The 20,063-nt window shown below is 38.2% G+C and overlaps 1 protein-coding gene across 1 annotated transcript; it reads left to right on the top strand.

The window, feature by feature from the left end:
• Positions 1 to 9: 9 nt before the first annotated feature.
• Positions 10 to 19,257, top strand: SYAP1 (synapse associated protein 1). The gene is made up of 9 exons (XM_072330386.1): positions 10 to 205; positions 4,087 to 4,205; positions 6,452 to 6,518; positions 8,476 to 8,549; positions 8,728 to 8,867; positions 10,351 to 10,496; positions 13,924 to 13,982; positions 14,875 to 15,022; positions 16,409 to 19,257. The coding sequence occupies exons 1-9, from the start codon at positions 22 to 24 to the stop codon at positions 16,534 to 16,536; spliced, it is 1,065 nt and encodes a 354-aa protein (XP_072186487.1). The 5' UTR covers positions 10 to 21; the 3' UTR covers positions 16,537 to 19,257.
• Positions 19,258 to 20,063: the final 806 nt, after the last annotated feature.

The following is a 20,063-nucleotide window of genomic DNA, read 5'->3' as shown; positions in this document are numbered from 1 at the left end:
GGCCGCGGCCGCCTCCACGCCATGTTGCGCGGCCTGGGCAGCTGGCTGGGACTGGAGCGGGCAGGCGAGGAGAAGTTGCTGGTAGCCGAGGAGGGGAGCAGCCCCGCGGAGGAGCTGGATGCGGAGCCGGCAGTGCAGAGCCAGGAGCGGGCGGAGCCGCAGGAGGATACGGACGCGCTCCTCAGCCAGGCCAAGGGATTCGGCAGTGAGTGTCCTGTTCTGTCCTGTCCTGTCCTGCTTGGGCCAGACTCTCCCGTGGTATAGTGACAGTAAGGCAGACTAGATACAGGAGTGAAGGCAGATCAGTTCAGTGCGTGGTTACTGGTAAATCCCCTGGTGCTTCTCATTGGCACTGAGCTTTAACTGAGCTAAACGATTGCATGTAGGTTTTAGGTTAAATGGTTATCTCTGCACACTTAAAGAGCTGCCTTCTCTGTAGGTAATTATAACCCCAGTGTAGCTTGCATAGTGATGCAAAGTAAACACAAAGTGACCAGAATACTTGAAAAATAAGCAAATATCAGAACAAGCCCCCAGGCAGATGTAATGTTACCAGATGTAAATGATAATTTGGGTCAGGTTAGCTTAGATAGGAAACTATCTCAGTTACTTTCACAGATCTTTTTTATTTCATCTTTTCTCGTATCATTGTTTCGCATCTCTCCTAAGTCACACTTGTTAATGACTGTATATTTACGCATCACTCTGGGTGTGTTGCACAAGATGCGATTTTTCTGTACAGCTTGTCCAATCTTCATAGTTCTCAAGCAGTCCTATGTAACTGATAAAGCCAGAACTTTGAAACTGAGCTACTCCTCCGATATCACCTCCGCTATTTGGTTTGTTTGTTCGTTTCTCAGAGATTCTTTTCAATTAATGATTACTGGTAATGAGATGGAGTTGCTGTTTGTTCTGTGCCCTGTTAAATGCTGCTTCCTCACTAGGTGTCAGAAGCCATTGTATAACATTTGTTGTGTATTTGAGATAGTAACCAAGCAAATGGCTTCAGGTGTTCCTTTAGGTTATCATCTCGCACTAAATGAACAGCATTTCTTTACCCGTTGTATTGGCGCTATGAGTAAAGCAATGCATACATACAAATCACACGCTTTTTCAAGTGGTGTGGGCGTTTCTGTAATTCTTTATAGGAATGCAGTGCCTGTTTGATTATTTTGTTGAACTCATTTGTAGAGAGGTAGGGCTGTAGTTGGTTGTAGGTAGGAACAGTGCATTGCTAGTGTAGATTCTTAGGTAAAATTAATACGAAGTGTAGCTCCGTACTAAAGGTGTTCCCTGAAATTCTGGCTCGGTGTCTTCTGAGACGTCAGTCTGAGGTGTTTCTTTAATATACGTGTTTTGAGCTTCCTGAAATGCAGCAAATTGACTGTAATGATTGGTCAGGTGTCTGATTGTTCTTTTGAGTAGGTCTACTACTACTCTGATTGTCCTGAAGGGTACTTGGAATTTTCAGGTGGAAGAATATAGGATGTTAGCGACAAAAACATTTATCCCATTTATCCCAACATTTATTTTTAGTCTGAGGAAGAGGAGGCTGAGGGGAGACCTTATTGCCGTCTTCCAGTACCTGAAAGGTTCTTACAGTGAGAGTGGGGCAGGTCTCTTCTCACTACTGACTTGTGACAGGACGAGGGGAAATGGCCTCAAGTTGCGCCAAGGCAAGTTTAGGTTGGATATTAGAAAGAACTTCTTTACAGAAAGGGTGGTTAGGTACTGGAATGGGCTCCCCAAGGAGGTGGTTGAATCGCCATCCCTGGATGTGTTTAAGAGCCGTTTGGATGTGGTACTCAGGGATATGATTTAGCAGAGGTTTGTTGTTGTTTTTTAAGAGATAGGCTACTGGTTAGGCTGCGGTTGGACCTGATGATCTTCAAGGTCTTTTCCAACCTGAGTAATTCTATGATTCTATGATTCCCATAGTTTGCTATAGTAGTAAGAATTTGGTATGGTGAAGTGTGGATCCATTGCCTGTGACAACAAAGAAGGTCAGGACGGAAAGGTTTTTTTGTGTGGATTTGGAAGCTGCTGTTGTAGTCGATGATGACTCTAGAAAAGGTCTAACAGCCCAAGTAGCTGTGAGTGAGACTCTCCTAGCACATAACAAATTCTGCTGGTAAAACTCAAGTCTCACATTCTTTTTTACTTGTTGTTATATCATTACAAAGGTTTAGAAAAGTTTGTTGATATCAATAAGTGATAGAAATATTGGTGGATACATATTCTTACATAGGCTTCCAAGATGAAGTGAAGCTTTCTTAGTCAATTGGATGTGGAAGCTTTCTTTTTCCACCACTAAAACTATTCTTCTGAGGCTAAGCTCCACCTCTTGCTGAGGTTTTTTAAGTACTTTAGCATAAGAATATTCAGTTTGTCCTTAATGGAAAGAAGAAGTCCTTTAGGCTAGTTGTAGGACTGGCTTGAACTGCTTTGCTCCGTGATACCAAAGTGTTGCTGGGCAGCAAATGCTTCAGACTTCTGCACCTAAAGCACTTCAATGTTAGAATCATAGAAAGAATCATAGAATGGTTTGGGTTGGAAGAGACCTTTAAGAAAACATCTCTCTCTAAACCAGGTTGCTCAAAGCCCCATCCAGCCTGGCCTTGAGTGCTTCCAGGGAGGGGGGATTAGAAAGGTTCCAGGGATACACAAAAGAGCCAATAAAAGCTTGTGGGGAGGGGAGAGTATACTAGGCTGTTGTTTTCTCTGTTGTTCTAAGGGGTGGTGATGTATTTCTCTATGCAAAACATAGAAAATAGACTTTTTTTAAAGTACAATAGAAAGCATGTGATGGGATGTAAGGCCTGATAAACAGATAAGAAAGATGCTAGCAAGTGCTAGAAAATAGTTTAGTTTTAGTTGCCACAAATAGAATAGAAATAATATAGAAATTTCTGTAATAGAAATAAGTACAAATTAAAGAAAAAAAAACAAAAAACTTGGCTTGTGGAGGGACTTGGCTAAACCTTTGCATTTTTCAGTGTTGATTTGGTGATAACATTAAGAAAGAATATATGGTTCTAAGAACAACAGTCAGCTTTCCAGAAGGTAGCTTGAATGTTGCAAGTACCTCATTCTACCAGTGTTGAACAGCAGTGTTCGAACAATTCAATTACTTTTAACATCTTAAAGTTGTTGTTGTTGTTACTATTTTATGTTTCAAACCTATAAAGAACTTGAATTTTTGTGCAGTTTAGATCCATCGTTATTTCTTCACTTCTAACCCTAGAATTTTATTATTTACTCTGGCACTTATAGTGTAGCAGTGATATTACAGAAATAATATATCTGATTAAAGTATTTCTGACATTGTATAATTATCTGAGAAGTAAGCAGGGCGAGTGCTGTTTTAAGATCCTCTGTCAATAAACTGGTATTTAATATTTCTAAGGGTTCCTGGTAGAGGTCTTGCTGCTTACCTTCTCAAGTTTCTTCTAACTCCTTTAATTAAGAACTTTACAGTACCGGGTAACTGCCTGTGCAACTTAACCCTGAACCTGTTCAGAGGAATAAACAGTGTCACATTGTTTGTAATGGAGCTCTAAAGAAGACACCAAGTAGAGATGGGCAAGCTTCTATCTTAAGAATTTTAAAGGAATCTGACATGTTCCTTATCAGAATTTTCATGCATTTCGTTGTCTCACTTCATGAGACAGTATTATGCACATTGATTATCTACAAAATGGAATTGTTTTAATACTGTTGCTATAGTTACTTTATTACTTAAAGTCTCAGAAAAAAAGTGAAATTGTGAAAGATGCATTGCATCAGAAAAGTTAAAGGAAAGCACTATATTGAGCTATTATGAATGTTTGATTTACTAAGTATAATGATCTGATTTACAGAAAACTCTGATCCAGCTTATAGTTTGATTATCACTAAATGGTATGTGAACTAGAAAAGGATAAATGGATTTTAGCAGTTCTCTGTAGGTTAGAAGCTGGGTTAAGTCATTCAGAAGGAAGACTTCAAATAGGTATCCAAGTGTTTAAAGAGAAAGGAAAATCTGGTACCAGTCTTGGATGAAGAGAAATCTTTTTTCAGCTGCTTTTCTTCTTGTCTATATTGAAGGTTACCTCTTCAATTTTGCCTCTGCTGCCACAAAAAAGATATCTGAATCCGTTGCCGAAACAGCACAGACCATTAAGAAGTCTGTAGAAGAAGGGAAGATTGACAGTATCATTGATAAGGTATTTTATTTCTCAATTCTTGGTCAGAAATATCTGCTTGCTTACTGTTGTGCTGTAAATCTGGCATGTAATAAAATTTCTTTAAGCTGGCTTTAGAAATTGTGTGTTTCAGTAGCGTGTATCTCCTGCCGTGATAAATGACGGCACCAAAATGTTTGTTCAGGGTAGAAGTGCAATGGTCAACTCTGCTTTACTCAGGGCTGCACCAGTATTCATTTCCTTCAGGATATAGTTGTACTGGAGAAAGATAATAATAAATGGCATCTGGATGAGGTGTTACAAGATCATAGTATCATAGTATCGTGAGAGTTGGAAGGGACCTTAGAGATCATCGAGTACAACTCCTGGGTTTCAAGCCCCCCGTGTAGCGAAGCGGCACTTCTACCCCTGCGCCACAGGGGGGATTCGAACCCGGGCCCTCCAGTGCCGCAGGCAGCAGCTTATACCACTGCGCCAGATGTGGTTCAGTAGCTTGTATTAGTGATGATGATAGGAGGATGGTTGGACTAGACGATTTTGTAGGTTCTTTCCAACCTCGTGATTCTATGTGAAAACAATATATATATGTGTATATATATGCTGAAACAGGAAGGAACTTTGAAAAAATTGGACAGTTAGTCATGTCTGGGATGTAAATACTTTTCTTTTTCTAATTAAGTGGGAAGACATTATATAGCCTCTGTGTCTTAGATGCCTCCCTAGAGCAAGATTCAGAATTAGGTCAGTTTTGTGGATATTGTACAGTAAGGGCCTAGAGCTACACGTGTATGTTTTTGTAAGACCAGTGAGTAAATGAAAAAGCGTACTATGATCCTGTTCTTCTCCCCTGCTTTGGCAATGATCTTTTGCTCTTACAGCTCTTCTCTGCTGGCTCCAATTGTTTAAATTCTGCAGCAAGTGTTCTAACAGTGTTTCAGTTATGAACTTGGCAGGAGAAAGTAAAAACAATCAGTACTTTGTAGTGTTTGGTTTGTGAGCAAAGGTAGCTTGGAAGGGGAAGGGAACTGACCAAAAACAACCCAGCTGTGGTGAGTCTGTGCATCCACAAGTGTTGGAATGCAAGATGGAGCCAGCTCCCTCCTCCTGCAGCTTTGTTCCGTATATCTTTTTTGGGGAACTAAAGCATTACCTTATTTGTTGGTTTAAAATACAGTATGTATTATGTTCAGATTCTTGATATAATCGATGTTCATGTCATCTACCAAATTAGTAAGCAAATGACACTTCTAAAATTTGGTTGTGATTAAAGCTTATCTCCAAATTTTGTTGACTTTTTAGGGACAACTGTCTGTGTATGATAACAGTTATGTTTCCTATGCCAATAGAATAGAGTCTACCTAGCACAAATCCATATGCTGGAAAGAAAGAGGGAAAATAGATAAGAAGGTTGTTTGATCATTTATTACAGAAGCATTAATGTTTATAAAACATGCTGCAGGTACTTACCACAGTTTCGCATGCCTAGAATACTGTTTTCTTCTTTAGGTAATGTGAATTCCCTGTTTTGACTAAAATGTATACATATTGAGAAATAGAATTATAGCTTGTCTAGCATCCTAATGCTTTTCTCTTATGCTATATATATATTTTTCTGTAAATACTAAAAACACAGGTAACTTGTAACCAGAGGGAACCGCAGCAATCTCCTGTTATCATAGACACTGCAGTAGTTCTCTCACTGATGTTAATCTAAAGCCAAAATGCTGAATCGCTGAATGAAATGTCCTTACAGTATTGCGTTGTTACCTAGATTATGGCATTCCCACCTCAGAAATCCCTAAGCATTTCACTATTAAATGTATGATACTGTTTTACATCAAGCATGTACCTCTTCTGTGACCATTTTCAGTTCTTTCAATGTTAATTTCTGGAAAGGATATTTCTGAACATAATCTTGTGCTGTACATTTTTCAGCATTCAGCTAAGCACACATACTGAAAGTCATACCTAACAATTTTATAGGTCTGATTTATTGCAGTGGGTATATTTCTTGAATCTTTCTACAAGGCCAAGGATATCTTGAAGTGTTGGTGAAAGCAGGTGGTTGTTTTTGTCTCTATTTCATACATGAAATGTGTGTAAATGTATGAACAGTATGTTGGTGTTTAAGTTAGGTCTGTAAGCTGGGATTTGCCTTTGTTTTTCATCTGCTGAACTTGATAAAGCTATAAATATTACTTTGAAGGAGTGTGTGTGTGTTTGTATAGTATGTTTTACTTACTGAGGTTTCTTGCTTTTTATTATAGACAATTATTGGAGACTTTCAGAAGGAACAAAAGAAGTTTGTCCAAGAGCAGCAAACAAAAAAATCAGGTAATGTGTGCTATTTTGAGCAATGCATGACATAACAAACTAAAATGTTAAAGATATCTGGGTATTTGAGCTGCATCTAAGCACAGTCCATCAGATGTCTGTGTAAAGAAACATTTCTATAGCCAAACTTAACATATACTGTGGGATAGGAAGATGATGTTTTTAAGCAATGTCATTGTTACGTTATCTATTAAGATTAGATTTGTTTGTTTTTTAACCAAACTCAGCTTTTTAAAATCAACTAAAAGATTAGTTTGCTGGCAAAGCTGATCTCTTAGGCTTGCTTTGAATTTTAAGTCTGTATTTGCTGTAAATTATCATGCCAATTAACTTTCCTTTAAGCTTTAGCAATCATATCATGCTTTCATAATGAAATAGAAAATGTGAGTTAGGCATTGCATTATAGCATCTAATGAGTCGTTGTAGGAATAGTTGTGCTGCGTGTATTGAAGGCATAATTGCTCTTCTGCTTTCCCATAACTCATTTGTTTTATAATTATCTGTGATCTAGATGCTTTGAATTATCTTCCTATGTGCTACTGAGATCAGTGAACCTATTTGGAACTTTAAATCTTTAAAACTTTTCATCATTGCATTGGGTTAATCTTTTGTATTGTGTGACTGAATGCAATAATGTGTTACAATCTGAATAATTAGTGGCTTTATTGATATAGAAAATGTGCTACTTTAAATGGATCATGATGAATTTCTTCATACCATCTGTAGGTAGCATATGTGTGTCGGTTTTCTCTTACAGTGCCACTTCTGTGATCATGCTGTCTGTATGTTGCATTTTCTGTATCAGTAAACCTTGACATCTTCAAAACTATTTCTACAAGTCTCATGAAACTAGGTAGCTGGATTGACAGTAAAGGGGAGATAGAGATGGCCTAATGGAAGAAACATTAGTATCAGCATGGGAATCCATGAGGGTGAAAGAACTTGCTTATATCAGTTGTACAGGCAAAAAGCATAGTTAAATGCACAATATTTATTAACTGGTTCAGATGAGTTACTGTATCTCTTCTGGTCGAATTTACATTGACAATGAAGAGATTTCTAGTGTAGAGTAGCTTTTGTATGTGTACAGCCTACAGAAATATTATGTATTATATCTGTAAATGTACAAAGCGGGTCAACTGCAGTATGTTTATTCCAGGTACAATTTGTTGTAATTTATAATGAACTTTTAAACTATTTTTCTCCTTCTGTAAGGATTTTGTGCCCTCTGAGTGCTTGAAAATTAATATACTAGCAAATTATTTTGAAAACTTAATGTAGGCAAAGTTTGCACATTTAAAATGCATCTAGAAATTTCTCTTGGCAGTCAGATTACCCAGCTGCATGGCTGTTATTGCAGTAACTAAACTAAGAGGCAGTTCTAGCTGAACATATAGGAACATACATTTTGTTTTAAAATGACTTAAGCCAGCAACTACTTAAAGTGTTGTTTACCTCTGATCACTCTAGGCATGGATCCTGATTTATTTTACAGAAGCCTTATGTGACGTATTCGCCAATTAACCCAACTTATCCTGGGACCTCGACTGTCCGGGGGAGAGACACAAACATGGATGCCATGATGTCTTCTCTCAATTTATTGCTGCGTCATATTCCTTATATACCATCCTAAATCCCATGCAGATGCGTACACCCGCTGTGCAAAACCCAATGCACGCGAGAGAACCTGTACACACACCTACCTAAACCCCGCGCCCACTAACTCTTAAGCTACAGGCCTAACTCAGCTATTCTAGAACACTCCATCTACTCAGAACTACTGTATGCACTCATAGATCCTTACAAAGACAACTTAGTACCCCAACACTTATGGCTTGAGCTTAGTTGAGGAAAAAGGAACGATGAACTAACAGTGATGCAAAGCTGCTTATTTTTGTGACTTATTTTTTTTCTAAGTTCCACAAAAACAAATATACATTCCTCCTTTCCATAACAGAAGCAGCAGTTCCTCCCTGGGTAGATAGCAATGAGGAAGAGACAATTCAACAACAAATACTGGCCTTATCAGCAGTAAGTATTCTGTTTACTGTAAGATCAACAATATGATTTTTTTGTTTTTATAGAGAAATTTACAGTTTTATGGTATGATAAAATTATGTGAGAAGTGGGATTGTTTTGCTGGTCTTGTTGGTGAAAAGTGATATCCTTTTTCTGGTGTCAATTAATGACTGTAATATGTTCTTCAAAGGATAAACGAAATTTTCTGCGGGATCCTCCAGCAGGTGTTCAGTTTAATTTTGACTTTGATCAAATGTACCCTGTTGCAATGGTGATGTTACAAGAAGATCAGCTTCTCAATAGGATGAGGTTTGATCTTGTTCCTAAACAGTAAGTAATTTTTTGAACTTCATCACTGTATTTTCAGCGTGTCTGTAAATATTTGTGTATTATTCTTTTTTCCTGCTTCCTTCAGTTCTTTTATCTGCTTCCTCTGTATTTCGTGTCTACCCTTTTCAAATACATAAAATACTGCATGTGCATTGCAGCTTAGCAATTAAGGGAAGGAGCGGAAGTCTTAAGAAATTCAGATTTACTAAGGACCCTTTGATTTCAGTATGGGAGAGGTCTTAATTTTTTTCTAGATCCACTGTATTAAATTGCAAGTTTAGTTCCCAACCGAAGATAAATGCAGCAGCAGGTTTGTTGGTTTGATACTTGTTTATTTATTTATTTTAATCAAAGTGGTGTAATTCACACCCCAGAGGAGGTGATCACAGATTGTCAGAGGCCCCCTGGAGAAATGGCAAAAAAAATATATTGAAAAGCAGTATTATTGTAAGCAAGAGAAACGAGAGATGCTGTTTATTGTTACCCCCTTCCAGCAGAAACAACTAAAATATGCTTAAGTGTCCCAGCACTTAAAGTCAGTTCCAGTATAGCTTCTTGATCCCACTTTTATTCTAGTTCTGTTCTCCTTTGTTGTCCCATCCAAGATTCTGCTCTCTAAGCTTGTTTCATTCAACAGACAGCATTCTTGTTAACTAGGAGTTCCCGATATTAGTCTCCATGTCTGAGAATGGAAAAAGGAGGGGGAAAATAAAATGCTTTTAGTGAGCGTCTCTGTTTTATAAAGCTTCCCTTCTACTTATTCTTTTAACCCCTTTCCTGCTGTTTGCTTCTGTTCTGTTTCTGTTCTGTCAGCTCTTTGGCATATTTTAGGTCTTCATCAGATCTGTGTCTGATGCTCTGTCTTAAGCCTTTGGTCCTGCTCTCCTTGCCTGCCCTGCTTCATTTCTCAATAGGTGGTTTTGATGTTTTTCAGTTGGCTTGTTTGTTTGCCTGATTGTGGTGTGGCTGTTTCCCAAATGGCACTTCCTAATTATGGAAGATCCCACAGACATGCTGAAAGATGTGCCAGGTTGTGGAATATTTCTACTGTCATCTTGGACTGGCTTCTTTTTGGAAATCAAAGATTACAGCTGCACCTGAGGTCTAAGGAACGTACAGATAAAGATAGTTAAAAGGGTGTTGAGTTTGTAGAGGAAATGATGAAAATATTAAGAAACTCAGAGGAATATAACAGCATAATGTTTTACCAAATCATGTATTACTGCATTATGTTAGCTTTCTTTTTTTTAAATAACAGCTGATTGTATTTTGAGCCCAGTGTAACTGTTGTGGAAGAGATCAAGAATTTGTATAATGGTAGATTTATTATCTTTTTTAATTGTTTATATCACATGTCGAAGTTTTTACTTGTGACAGCTCTGCTTACTCCTTCCCTCTGTATATTACCTTTTAGTTCATTGGTAGATGCTAAGAGGAGCTGTATTTCCATATGTTGTAATCAGTATCTGTTTGTTCTCTCTAGTGTAAAGGAGGAAGTGTTCTGGAGGAATTATTTCTACAGAGTATCCCTAATTAAACAGTCTGCACAACTCACCGCACTTGCTGCTCAACAGCAAGCAGTAGGAAAAGAAGAGAACAAAGGCAGAGAAGAGGATAGTCAACTGTCAGGTATGGAAAGGATTTGTACTGTCACAGCTCATTAATTTGTTTACTGACCAAAATTTTTATCCTGGATTATCACCATACTCAGCCTGTTTCTTCCAGACGGAGAAGGCGGTTCTCAGTGCTTCTTAATCAGTTTCCCTATTTCAGCCAACTTTGTCATCATGATGCAAGTCCCAAGAGATGAGGTGCTGTACTTGATTTATAACAGGTCTCAGCCACTAGTGGTCTCTCGTGCACTATTTTGACCTGTCAGAAGCCAGAGGTAGCTTTGGTTTACCTGTAAGGCAGCATGCACTAGCCAGCCCAGCCAGCTGGCATGCACTTTGCTCTTACTTGTCTAAGCACTTTTTTGCATAAGCCTCAGGTCAGATGGAAATAAGTCAGTGATATGGGGGTATAATTACTGTGGTTGTGGAGGCAGATGTGTGTAGGACATGGAAAGGCATGCAATGTATTAAAGAATTGGAGCAAGATGGGTGCATAAGGCTACTTGAGATTCAGTCTTGATATGAACGAGCTACCTTAACATAGGCTTTCTCAGTTATGCTGATCAATTTATATTGGTATATAGTTACTGATCCTCTTCTGACTCACTGAGCATCTTTACCTGCATGCAGACAAATTTTGCAAGCAGGAATAAAAGCGGCTTTAGAGTATAAAGCAGATTCTGGCTAAGACACAGTCATAGCTTATAAAATCATAGTCTAATGAGTACACTCATCACCCCAGAGGAATCTGCAGGTTGGGTAGGCGTTGGGCAGGAGAAGGAAGCCTTTGCTGTACCTTGGAACAGATTTATATATCCTCCCAACATCAAAAAGCAATCATCAGACCCACCAGTGCTGGTGTCCTGATGACAGCTGATGACTGACAATCAACTGATCAGTGTCAAACTGACTTCCTTTTCCCTTTTTCAGATATTATATCTTTCCATATTTTTATTTTTCTTCTTGAGTCCTGCACTGCTATTGATCCCATCTTGTCTCCTTCAGTCTGTAAATTCACTTTTCTTATCTTCATATGTACCTTTTCACATCCCTTTTGCACAAGCTGCTAATTTTCTGTGCGGTTTGAGCTAAGTTTACTCAGCTGGGCCTTGGTTCCGTGGATACAGGTAGCTGATCTTTGGGGTGAAGGGAGAGTTATCAGGGGATAACAGCTGGGGTGGCATGTTGCATAGAATATATTTTTTTTCAAAAATGGATTGTAGTTTCCTCAAACTTTTTTTTGCTGATTGTTGTCATGTTATCTCATTCTGTCATTTTAGCTCGTTCTGTTTCCTTTGAATTCTATCATAGTTCATGTGTGTTAGCATAGGCAAGGTCCCCATCTAGAATGAACAAAGCAGACTGGTGCCAATGGAGTCTTCATTGCATAGTTGTATTCTCACAGGTATTGCGACACTGTTAAGGGTGCTGCTGTTTTTAATGGAAATGTCTCAACTCTGCAGGAGAGACAGAGCACCTCAATTTATTAAATAACAGAACTGTTACCTCTGAATCATCCAAACACTTGGAAATTTCCTATCAAAGTTGTTGGGTAATACCCAAAGAGCTTTTCTAGCAACTTACCACTATGACTGAAAATGAAACATTTTCATTTGGGGGAAGGGGGGGTGGAACGCATCACCTTCTGACCTGTTAAGGATCCTTACGTTAAGGATCTCATGTGATTCAGAAGACCAGTATAGGATATGAAAATAGATTTACTGCCCCAGTTACTATATTTTATGTAATGGCAAAGATATATTTACTGGGTTCGGAGAGCTCTGAATTGTGTTATATGTTATATGACCTTTTTGAATTCACTAATTGGAGGTTAAAGCTAGAAGTAATTGCTTGTTGCTAACTTCTCATAATGTTCAGTGTCTTTCCAAAGCTGACTCATGTCTGTGCAATAGAATTAATTGCCTTCCATTTCATCTCTTTCCTTGCATGTTGTTTTCACAGAGTTTCATGTCAATCATGATAGTTAAGGGTGAATAATAGGAAAACATTCCATATTCTGGCCTAGAAGCCATGTGTATATATGTTCTATATTAAAAAAAAAAAAGCCAAGTTCTGCTCCTTCTCTTGGTAGAACTGTTTACTTGGAAATTAAGTTGTCTCATCAGCAGTAGAAGAGACGATGCCAACCTAGGATCCAGAGCCATGCTAATGGTCTGTTAGTGACTCTGGATTGGTGCTTCGCCCAGTACAAAATGGACGTGCTGCATCTGCATGAGAGAAGGCATGGAGCTTGAGGCACATCTCTTTCCCAGTGTTATGGGACTCACTGTTGAGCAAAGTTTTGTGTCATGTTCTACAGCCTCCCCGAGTCAGGAGTAGTGGGACTTTTTTGGATGTAGTATTGGGTACAATAACAGATCCTATGAAGATTAAGGAAGGGGAGGAGGAAAGAGCATGTGACAGAGCAGTGGCCATTGAGTAGATGAGCTTTACAAGCAGCGACAGCTACCAATTAGAAAATTATTATAATTAGAGCTGATCTTGGAAATTAAACCTGAAAGAAGTCCCTCTTCAAAAATCACTGCATAAGCAGGAAGGATCCACCTGCAGTAAACACAGCTGCAAGTTCACAACTGCTTTGCATGTTTAAACAAATAAACTGCTAAGCAAGCACTTCATCCCTACTGCAACTTGCCCTGTGCATTAATTGTTTTTGAAGCCGCTTGGCTTATTATTGTGACTCTTCTACCTCACTAACCGCGTGGGGAGAAAAGCTGGAGTGTTCTTTTTCTGAGAAAAAGATCTTTCCTTCTTTGTAAGCAGCCATTGTCTCCTTTGCACCATGCTACTAAATTAAGAACGTACAGTGACTTTTACCAGAACATTTGGAACAGCTTCTAGAGTTTGTTTTTCAGTGACTTCTGCCTGTGTGAAATAAGGTAAGACTTTGGAGTGTTCTAGCGTAGTTCAGGTTCAGGGGTGTGCACACACATATAGTCTGCTGTACCTAAGAGCTAACTAATACCTATGTCAGTACAAGTACACAGGCAAGGGAGCTTTAAGTTGTACAGTAAACTGAATTTTTGTACAGTAACTGGATTTTCTGAGGAAGTCTACACCTTTGTAACTTCAAAGCTTTTGCAGCATGTATTGCTATTGTGAGCATTTTATAGAAGGCATTCTTCCAGCTATTCCTATTTATGTGGTTCTTTGGATTGTTTAGTGGGGCAGGAGGGTTCCTGTAATTTACCTTTAGATTCATAATAAGAAAATGATTTGCTGAATTTGCCTTTAATTAAAAACAGAAAATTATGGCTCTGTTTTTGCTTTTGTTGTAAGTACTTCACCTAGAGCTGAATTCAGCCTTTGCCCACCAGGTTTTCTCAAACTTTAAAATGTTTCCTCCTATACTTAGTAACTATTGAAAATGAATGAGATCTTTAATATTAAAATGTAATGACTTTTCTTTCCCCTCCTGCTAGAAACAATACGGCCAAAAACACCACCTGTAACAATAAAGCCTCAGATGAAATCTCAAGAGGTAAAAATGCTTATATTTTTATAATATAATAAGCCGTTTGTTGTGTGAAACTGTCATTTCTTAAGTAATTATCCATCCTATTGAATAAATTGTGATATGAAACTATAACAATATCTGACAGTCTGGCATTAAAATACTACTGTTCTGTTTTGATACTTGTTTTCAGTAGTAGAAACAGTAGTGTATCTGAACTATGCTTTCATTAGTATCCTGCACATTGCAATAGTAAAGATGCTTTGTCTTTTTTCATCTGAAGAAACGTTTCCAAAGCATTGAGAGTAGAAGGTTTGCATTATGTATAAACACAAGGGAGGCCTTCAAAAAAAATGTGTGCTATGTTTTCTCCAGTGTCAATCTTAAGTGCAGGAAATCATATATTGCCATAGCAATATTACCTCATTGCAACAGCAGGAGTAGCTTTGATACTGCAAAGCCTTTAACTTAGACACCTTATGACCCTTGTTCATTTCTGGGTTGTAAAATCAGTGCCAGAGAACACTCTTGGCAAAAGCAGAGCTGTGGATTCACTTGGCAATAACATGCAATGGACTAAATTAGACTGGAAAGACTTCCAAAGAACGGTCCCCTCTATCTCTTTTCTACATGTAGGAAGCTGTTACTGAATTATGGTCAAAGCTTAGTATCAGTCCATTATGTTCATTTCTAAGCTACTTAAGAGCTTATTCTTGTTTCTCAACAATACAAAAACAGAATTTGTTTTTAAGAGAATGTTCTTAATAGAATTGACAGAGTAATGTATTTGGTTTTATTTTGTGGTGTTTTTTTCTGTCTGTAACTAAAAGACAGTCAGTTGCACGAGTGAAGGTTTATATTGGTGCCATTCCGTGTCCCACTTTTAGGATAAGCTTGTAAAAAAACTATCTTATTACAGGATGAGGAAGAGATTTCCACAAGTCCAGGTGTGTCAGAATTTGTGAGCGATGCTTTTGATGCCTGTAATTTGAATCAGGAAGACCTAAGAAAAGAAATGGAACAACTGGTGCTAGACAAAAAGAGAGAAGAGACTTCAGTAGTAGAAGGTAAAACTACCAGTACTTTCTGTCTTGGTTGACTTAAATCTATGTATGTACTGTAATTACATTTAGGTTTGTGACCCTTCTTCAGACATGAATGAAATAAGTGATAATTCTTTCTGCAATCAATGTCTCTCGCAGAACGTTATTTGTGACAAGTTCCAGTCCAAATAAGTTTGTAGATGGCTCTTTCATAAAAGCGTCTACCTTCCTACCCTTTGTCTACCTTCTTCCTCCTTGTCCTCTTTACTAGATTCTTATCGGCATGTATTTTTTCTTTATTTAATTGTGGGTATTTACATTATTTGGAAATCAGGCTTTTGTTAAACCAAGTACTTGCACCAGGTTGTGAGTTTGCCCAGTGCCTTTGTTGTAAAAAGCTTACATGCATGCATTTGCAATGGTTAAAAGTTAACAAATAGCTTAGAATAAGATGAGGAGAAAAAATGGGGCTTATTCTAAAACAGTGATTCAGAAGCACTAATGTTGGTGTCAGATGAATGAGAACAGTCTAATGATGTGACTTTGGCCATACATGGTGAACTATTTATAATGAAGACACTTTAACAATAGTTAATTCTGTTTTTCACAACTTGCTTTCCAGTGTGTTTTGGATGTTGCAAAATCTTTGTTTTCTGAAATTGTTGGTTTATTATTATTATTATTATTTTTACTTTATTTTTTTTAACACGCAGCCAAGCTTGAGGAAATCTGGTTTCTTGCATCTAGATTTTTTGATAGAAGCTTTTCAATAAGTCATTAAAGAGTAATTTGTTCAGATAAATCTCAGCTGACCTTATGACTTGGACTGTGGAATTACCCACCTTCATATCTAGGCTTAAGTACTAACCAACATGTAACACAGCAAAAACCCACCTCCTCCCCCATGCTCTTTCATATCAAAGGCAGAGTTAATTAAACAGATTAACAACATAGGAGTGCCTTCTGACTCATTTTCTTTTTGCCCTGAGGTATGAAATACGGTTACCTTTAACCTGGATTAAGTTGGTTTGACTAGCTACAAATGTCAGTGAGGAGAATATCAGCTATATTTAAAATTATTCACTGTATTTGATCCCGATTTGCTTCCTAACAGTATGTTCAATAAACGTATTATTTTCATTACTTTCTAAATAGCACAGCTTTTTCCCATGCCAACATTTAAAGGCACAAAGAGAGGTTCACTTAAATTGCAAGTCTGTAGGAAATTAGTTAGCAAAGTTAAGTCAGTCAGAAGATAAAGATGGGAATTTCTTTTGCTTTGAAGAATTATTCATAAAGTTCAAAAGAGAAAAGATAGACTCGATGCAAATTAATCAAGTTTCTAGTTTATATAAATAACACGTGACAATCAATTTTTTGATAGTATAAGATATTGCTCATCTTTTGCAGAAGAGACTGCTGACTGGGAAAAGGAATTACAACAAGAGCTGCAGGAGTATGAAGTGGTGACAGAATCAGAAAAACGTGATGAAAACTGGGATAAAGAAATAGAAGAAATGCTGCAAGAAGAAAATTAAGCGTTTTTCACAAGATCACTGTTACCCCAAAGCTTTCCTGCAAACTGATATGGATTTCCTCTTTCATATTTTGTTTCCTAAAGACCTTCAGAAGGCAAGAAAATATAGAATTGTATAATTCCATATTGGGATACAACCAGTATTTCTGTTCTTCATATGAGCAGTATCTGAACTTCTTTATTCTTTTAATTGAAAAAAAGGAGACAGACACTGCAGGTTATACCTAATAAGTAGAAATGATAACGTGAAGCAACAGTTTAGTTTTTGAGGTATTGGGTGATCAAGAAGCTCTGCAAGATTTCCGAGTCTGAGAATCTCAGTTGAGTTTGTCTACAGCCTGATGTTTGGGGTGTAGACATTGATCTTGTATATAACCTTGTCTTTGAAAATAACTCCCTGCATTTACACTCTGACTCCTGTATAATCTGTAAATGTGTACTATTTTCAGTTACTTGTAGCTAGCTTTCATGTGTATTTAAATTCTCCTTAACACATGTAGCCAAAGAACGTATAGAAGATCCCAACAAATAATTTCTGATGTTTAAAAAAATAATAATTCAGACTCCAAAAGAACTGCTGATTTATTATCGATCAGTTATGATTAGGAGGCAAACATTCGAGCATTTGAATAAGAACTGAGTTCCTACCTGTTTGAATTAACCTGAGGTTTTTATTAAATTGCCATATTAAGATAATACCTTGCCCCACAGAGAGAATTGGTTTTAATGCTCCCTTTGTTCAATGACTGTTTTGTTTCCATTTAATTTTGCTGAGGAAGAGCAAATTGAATGTTTCTCTTAACTTTAAGTGCTGAAAGACTTATGTAGGACTTTGGCTGGTTTTGACATCTCTATTAAATATTGTAGATATGTATAAAATTGGCTTGTTTATTTGGAAGGAGGGCATATTGAGGGGAAAACATTTCAGACTTATCCAGATTTCAAACGTATTCTTCCGCGCAGCACGTAAAATGTGGAATTAAATACTGTTCTGTAAAGGCCTGTTTAATCTGTATCAGACATGGGTATTTCCTGTAGTTTTATCGTTACGTCAATTTCCTTAGATGTATAAATGAAAAATGTTATGTTCTATTTGTCATCTATCGTAAGCTGTGACAAAGCATTCATAGAGTCCTGAATATAAAGAAAAATGAGTAAAATGCAGTAGGATCCATTAACCACAAGTGAGTTATAGGCACGCTACTTCCAGAAAGTTGTCCTAATGACACAGTTCTGCAGAAGCTTTTTGTGAAGAGACTGAGAAAGATTATAGCTATAATTATTGTCAGTGTTCATCCTGAAAAGAGCCAAGTAGTTTTAACTGCTCTAATGCTAAGAAAGTACTAGTTAAAATTGTTTCAATTAACTACTTGGACAGGAAGCCCTCGTATAATTTCCACCATGGAAGACTGTTTCAAACATAGGGATGTTTGGTTTCTCAAAGTGTTTTTGTTGCTACTAAATGTTTTCCCAACTACAAATCACCTTAAGCACAGTTCTTCTAAGGCCTGATTTCCCTTCTAGTTAACAGATACAAAGTAAGTCATGTGGTATTGTGGTAATAAAGAAGCGGTTTAGGATCTCATATCTGGAATTAAAGAACCACAAATGGTGACTGTTATGCTCACAAATATTTAGACTATGCAGTGTTTAATTTAAAATTAAGTTTGATCAGAGAGGAAAGCATCTGCTCTACTTCTGTAGTAATGAGGTGAACACAAGTAGATCTCTTCATTTTGTAGGCCTTTTTAACCCTGATATGTCTTTATGTTTCCAAAGCAAGTATGTTGCCATTTTTTAAACCACGTTATGCCAAGGGCTGGAGTTGTGTGGATGGTAAAACACAGCAAAAGGACAGCAGTATGAAACCAAAGGGAGGTGGGTAATGGTTGTCTTCCTATCCAGTTGATGGCGCCGTGTGTGTAGTACAGCACAATAGGTCAATTTTTACCTCGTGTGTTTACAAAAATAACCCCATGTGCAAGAGTGTATCACCTGACTGCGAGGCGCATCCTTGAACTGTTGGACACTCCGGTGCTATTGACTTTTTGACTTTGCAACAGCCATTGCATAAAGGAAGATGAACTGCATCTGGTTACTTACCAACGCCCTGGGAAGCAACAGCAGCCACGCTGGGCCCTATGTATAGCATCCAGCTGTAGAACACGCAAAGACAAATGTAGGTATTACTGTACCTAAATATATTCAAGGACTCATAAGGTACTTTGAAGCTGTTGCTTCTAACTAGCACTGCATGAGGAGGAGCAACCCAAATAATTACCATTAGTTTGTTGCTGTCATTTTTAATGAGGCAGCGCTCTGCAGAACTTCACTTGAAGAATGAATCACCTGCTTCGTTTTGTAAAAGCGGGGTAGGCTGGGAATAGTTTTCCTTTGCTAATTCTGGGATTCGAGAGGCCACGACAAACCTTTCCAGATGTACTTAGGAGGTGTGCTCAGCCCAAAAACCACACGGGTAGAGAAATTACTTTTTCTCAGTGTTAGTGATCCTGTCAGAACAGGAAAAACAAGAAGAGAAACGTGGTTACTTAAGGGGCATATATAAAATTAGGTTCTGATATGAGATGCTGTAAGTAAAACACATTTGGTATGCTTTCTTTAAATTGTAAACATGCCCCAAACCTTAATGCTCCAATTGCTTTTCTTTATTTATACTCTTAAGTGATGGTTTCCATACTCTAAGAACGCACAGAGCCTGATAAAGCTGCTGCTGCTTCTCTGTGTTTTTTGTCCCATCTGAGGAGAAATGACCCAATTCAACAGCCAAATAATGACCAGTGAATGCATCGATTACATCCAGCTGCTTCTCCTGCTGATTTCAGAGAAGTTAATGCTGGCTCTGCACTCCTCTGTGATGTTGATGCCTGCAATTTTAACATCAAAGTTTTGCTTTTGCTGTATCATCAGCAACTTGCATCTTGTATCGTGTATAACAGGACTTTCAAGCCCATCCTGTGCTGGGTGGATGAAAAATGCTGCTCTGAGAGCATTGCTTGGGCGGAGAGAAGCCCTGGCATACATTCAGTGAGGATATGGAAACAGTAAACTGCCTTGGTGGGAAGAAGCCTCATGTAGTGGGAATGTGAATGAAAGACCTGGAACCATTCCCTAGGCAGGCAGGAATAGTGGAGCATAGGATCAGTAAGGTGGAGGAACTGGCAGAGCAGGCAAGCTGCTGGTCTCTGTCTGCATCAGCTGAGCGGTGACTGAGTTCCTGCAGGGAAGATGTCTGCCCTGAGCCAACTAGATATCTTTGCATTGGTTCCTGGTCACCTTAGTATTCCCAGTGGAGGTGGCTGAGTAGCCCATCTTTGGAGACTGAAAACCTATGGTGTGATGGGGAAATCTGCCTTAGGTATTGACTGCAGTACTGTCAGGCGTGAAAAACAACATGAGTGTTAGGTCAGGCAGAGCAGGGTTAACTGGATCCCCAGACTGATCATCCACTCAGGTGTGACTGAAGACCTACCTTTGAGTCCTCATGAACAACACCTGTATTCTCTTCCA

This window comes from Excalfactoria chinensis, chromosome 1, assembly GCF_039878825.1.
Source record: "Excalfactoria chinensis isolate bCotChi1 chromosome 1, bCotChi1.hap2, whole genome shotgun sequence".
Taxonomy (NCBI): domain Eukaryota; kingdom Metazoa; phylum Chordata; class Aves; order Galliformes; family Phasianidae; genus Excalfactoria; species Excalfactoria chinensis.
The sequence above is the reverse complement of the archived record's forward strand: the minus strand, read 5'-3'. Positions and strand labels throughout refer to the sequence as shown.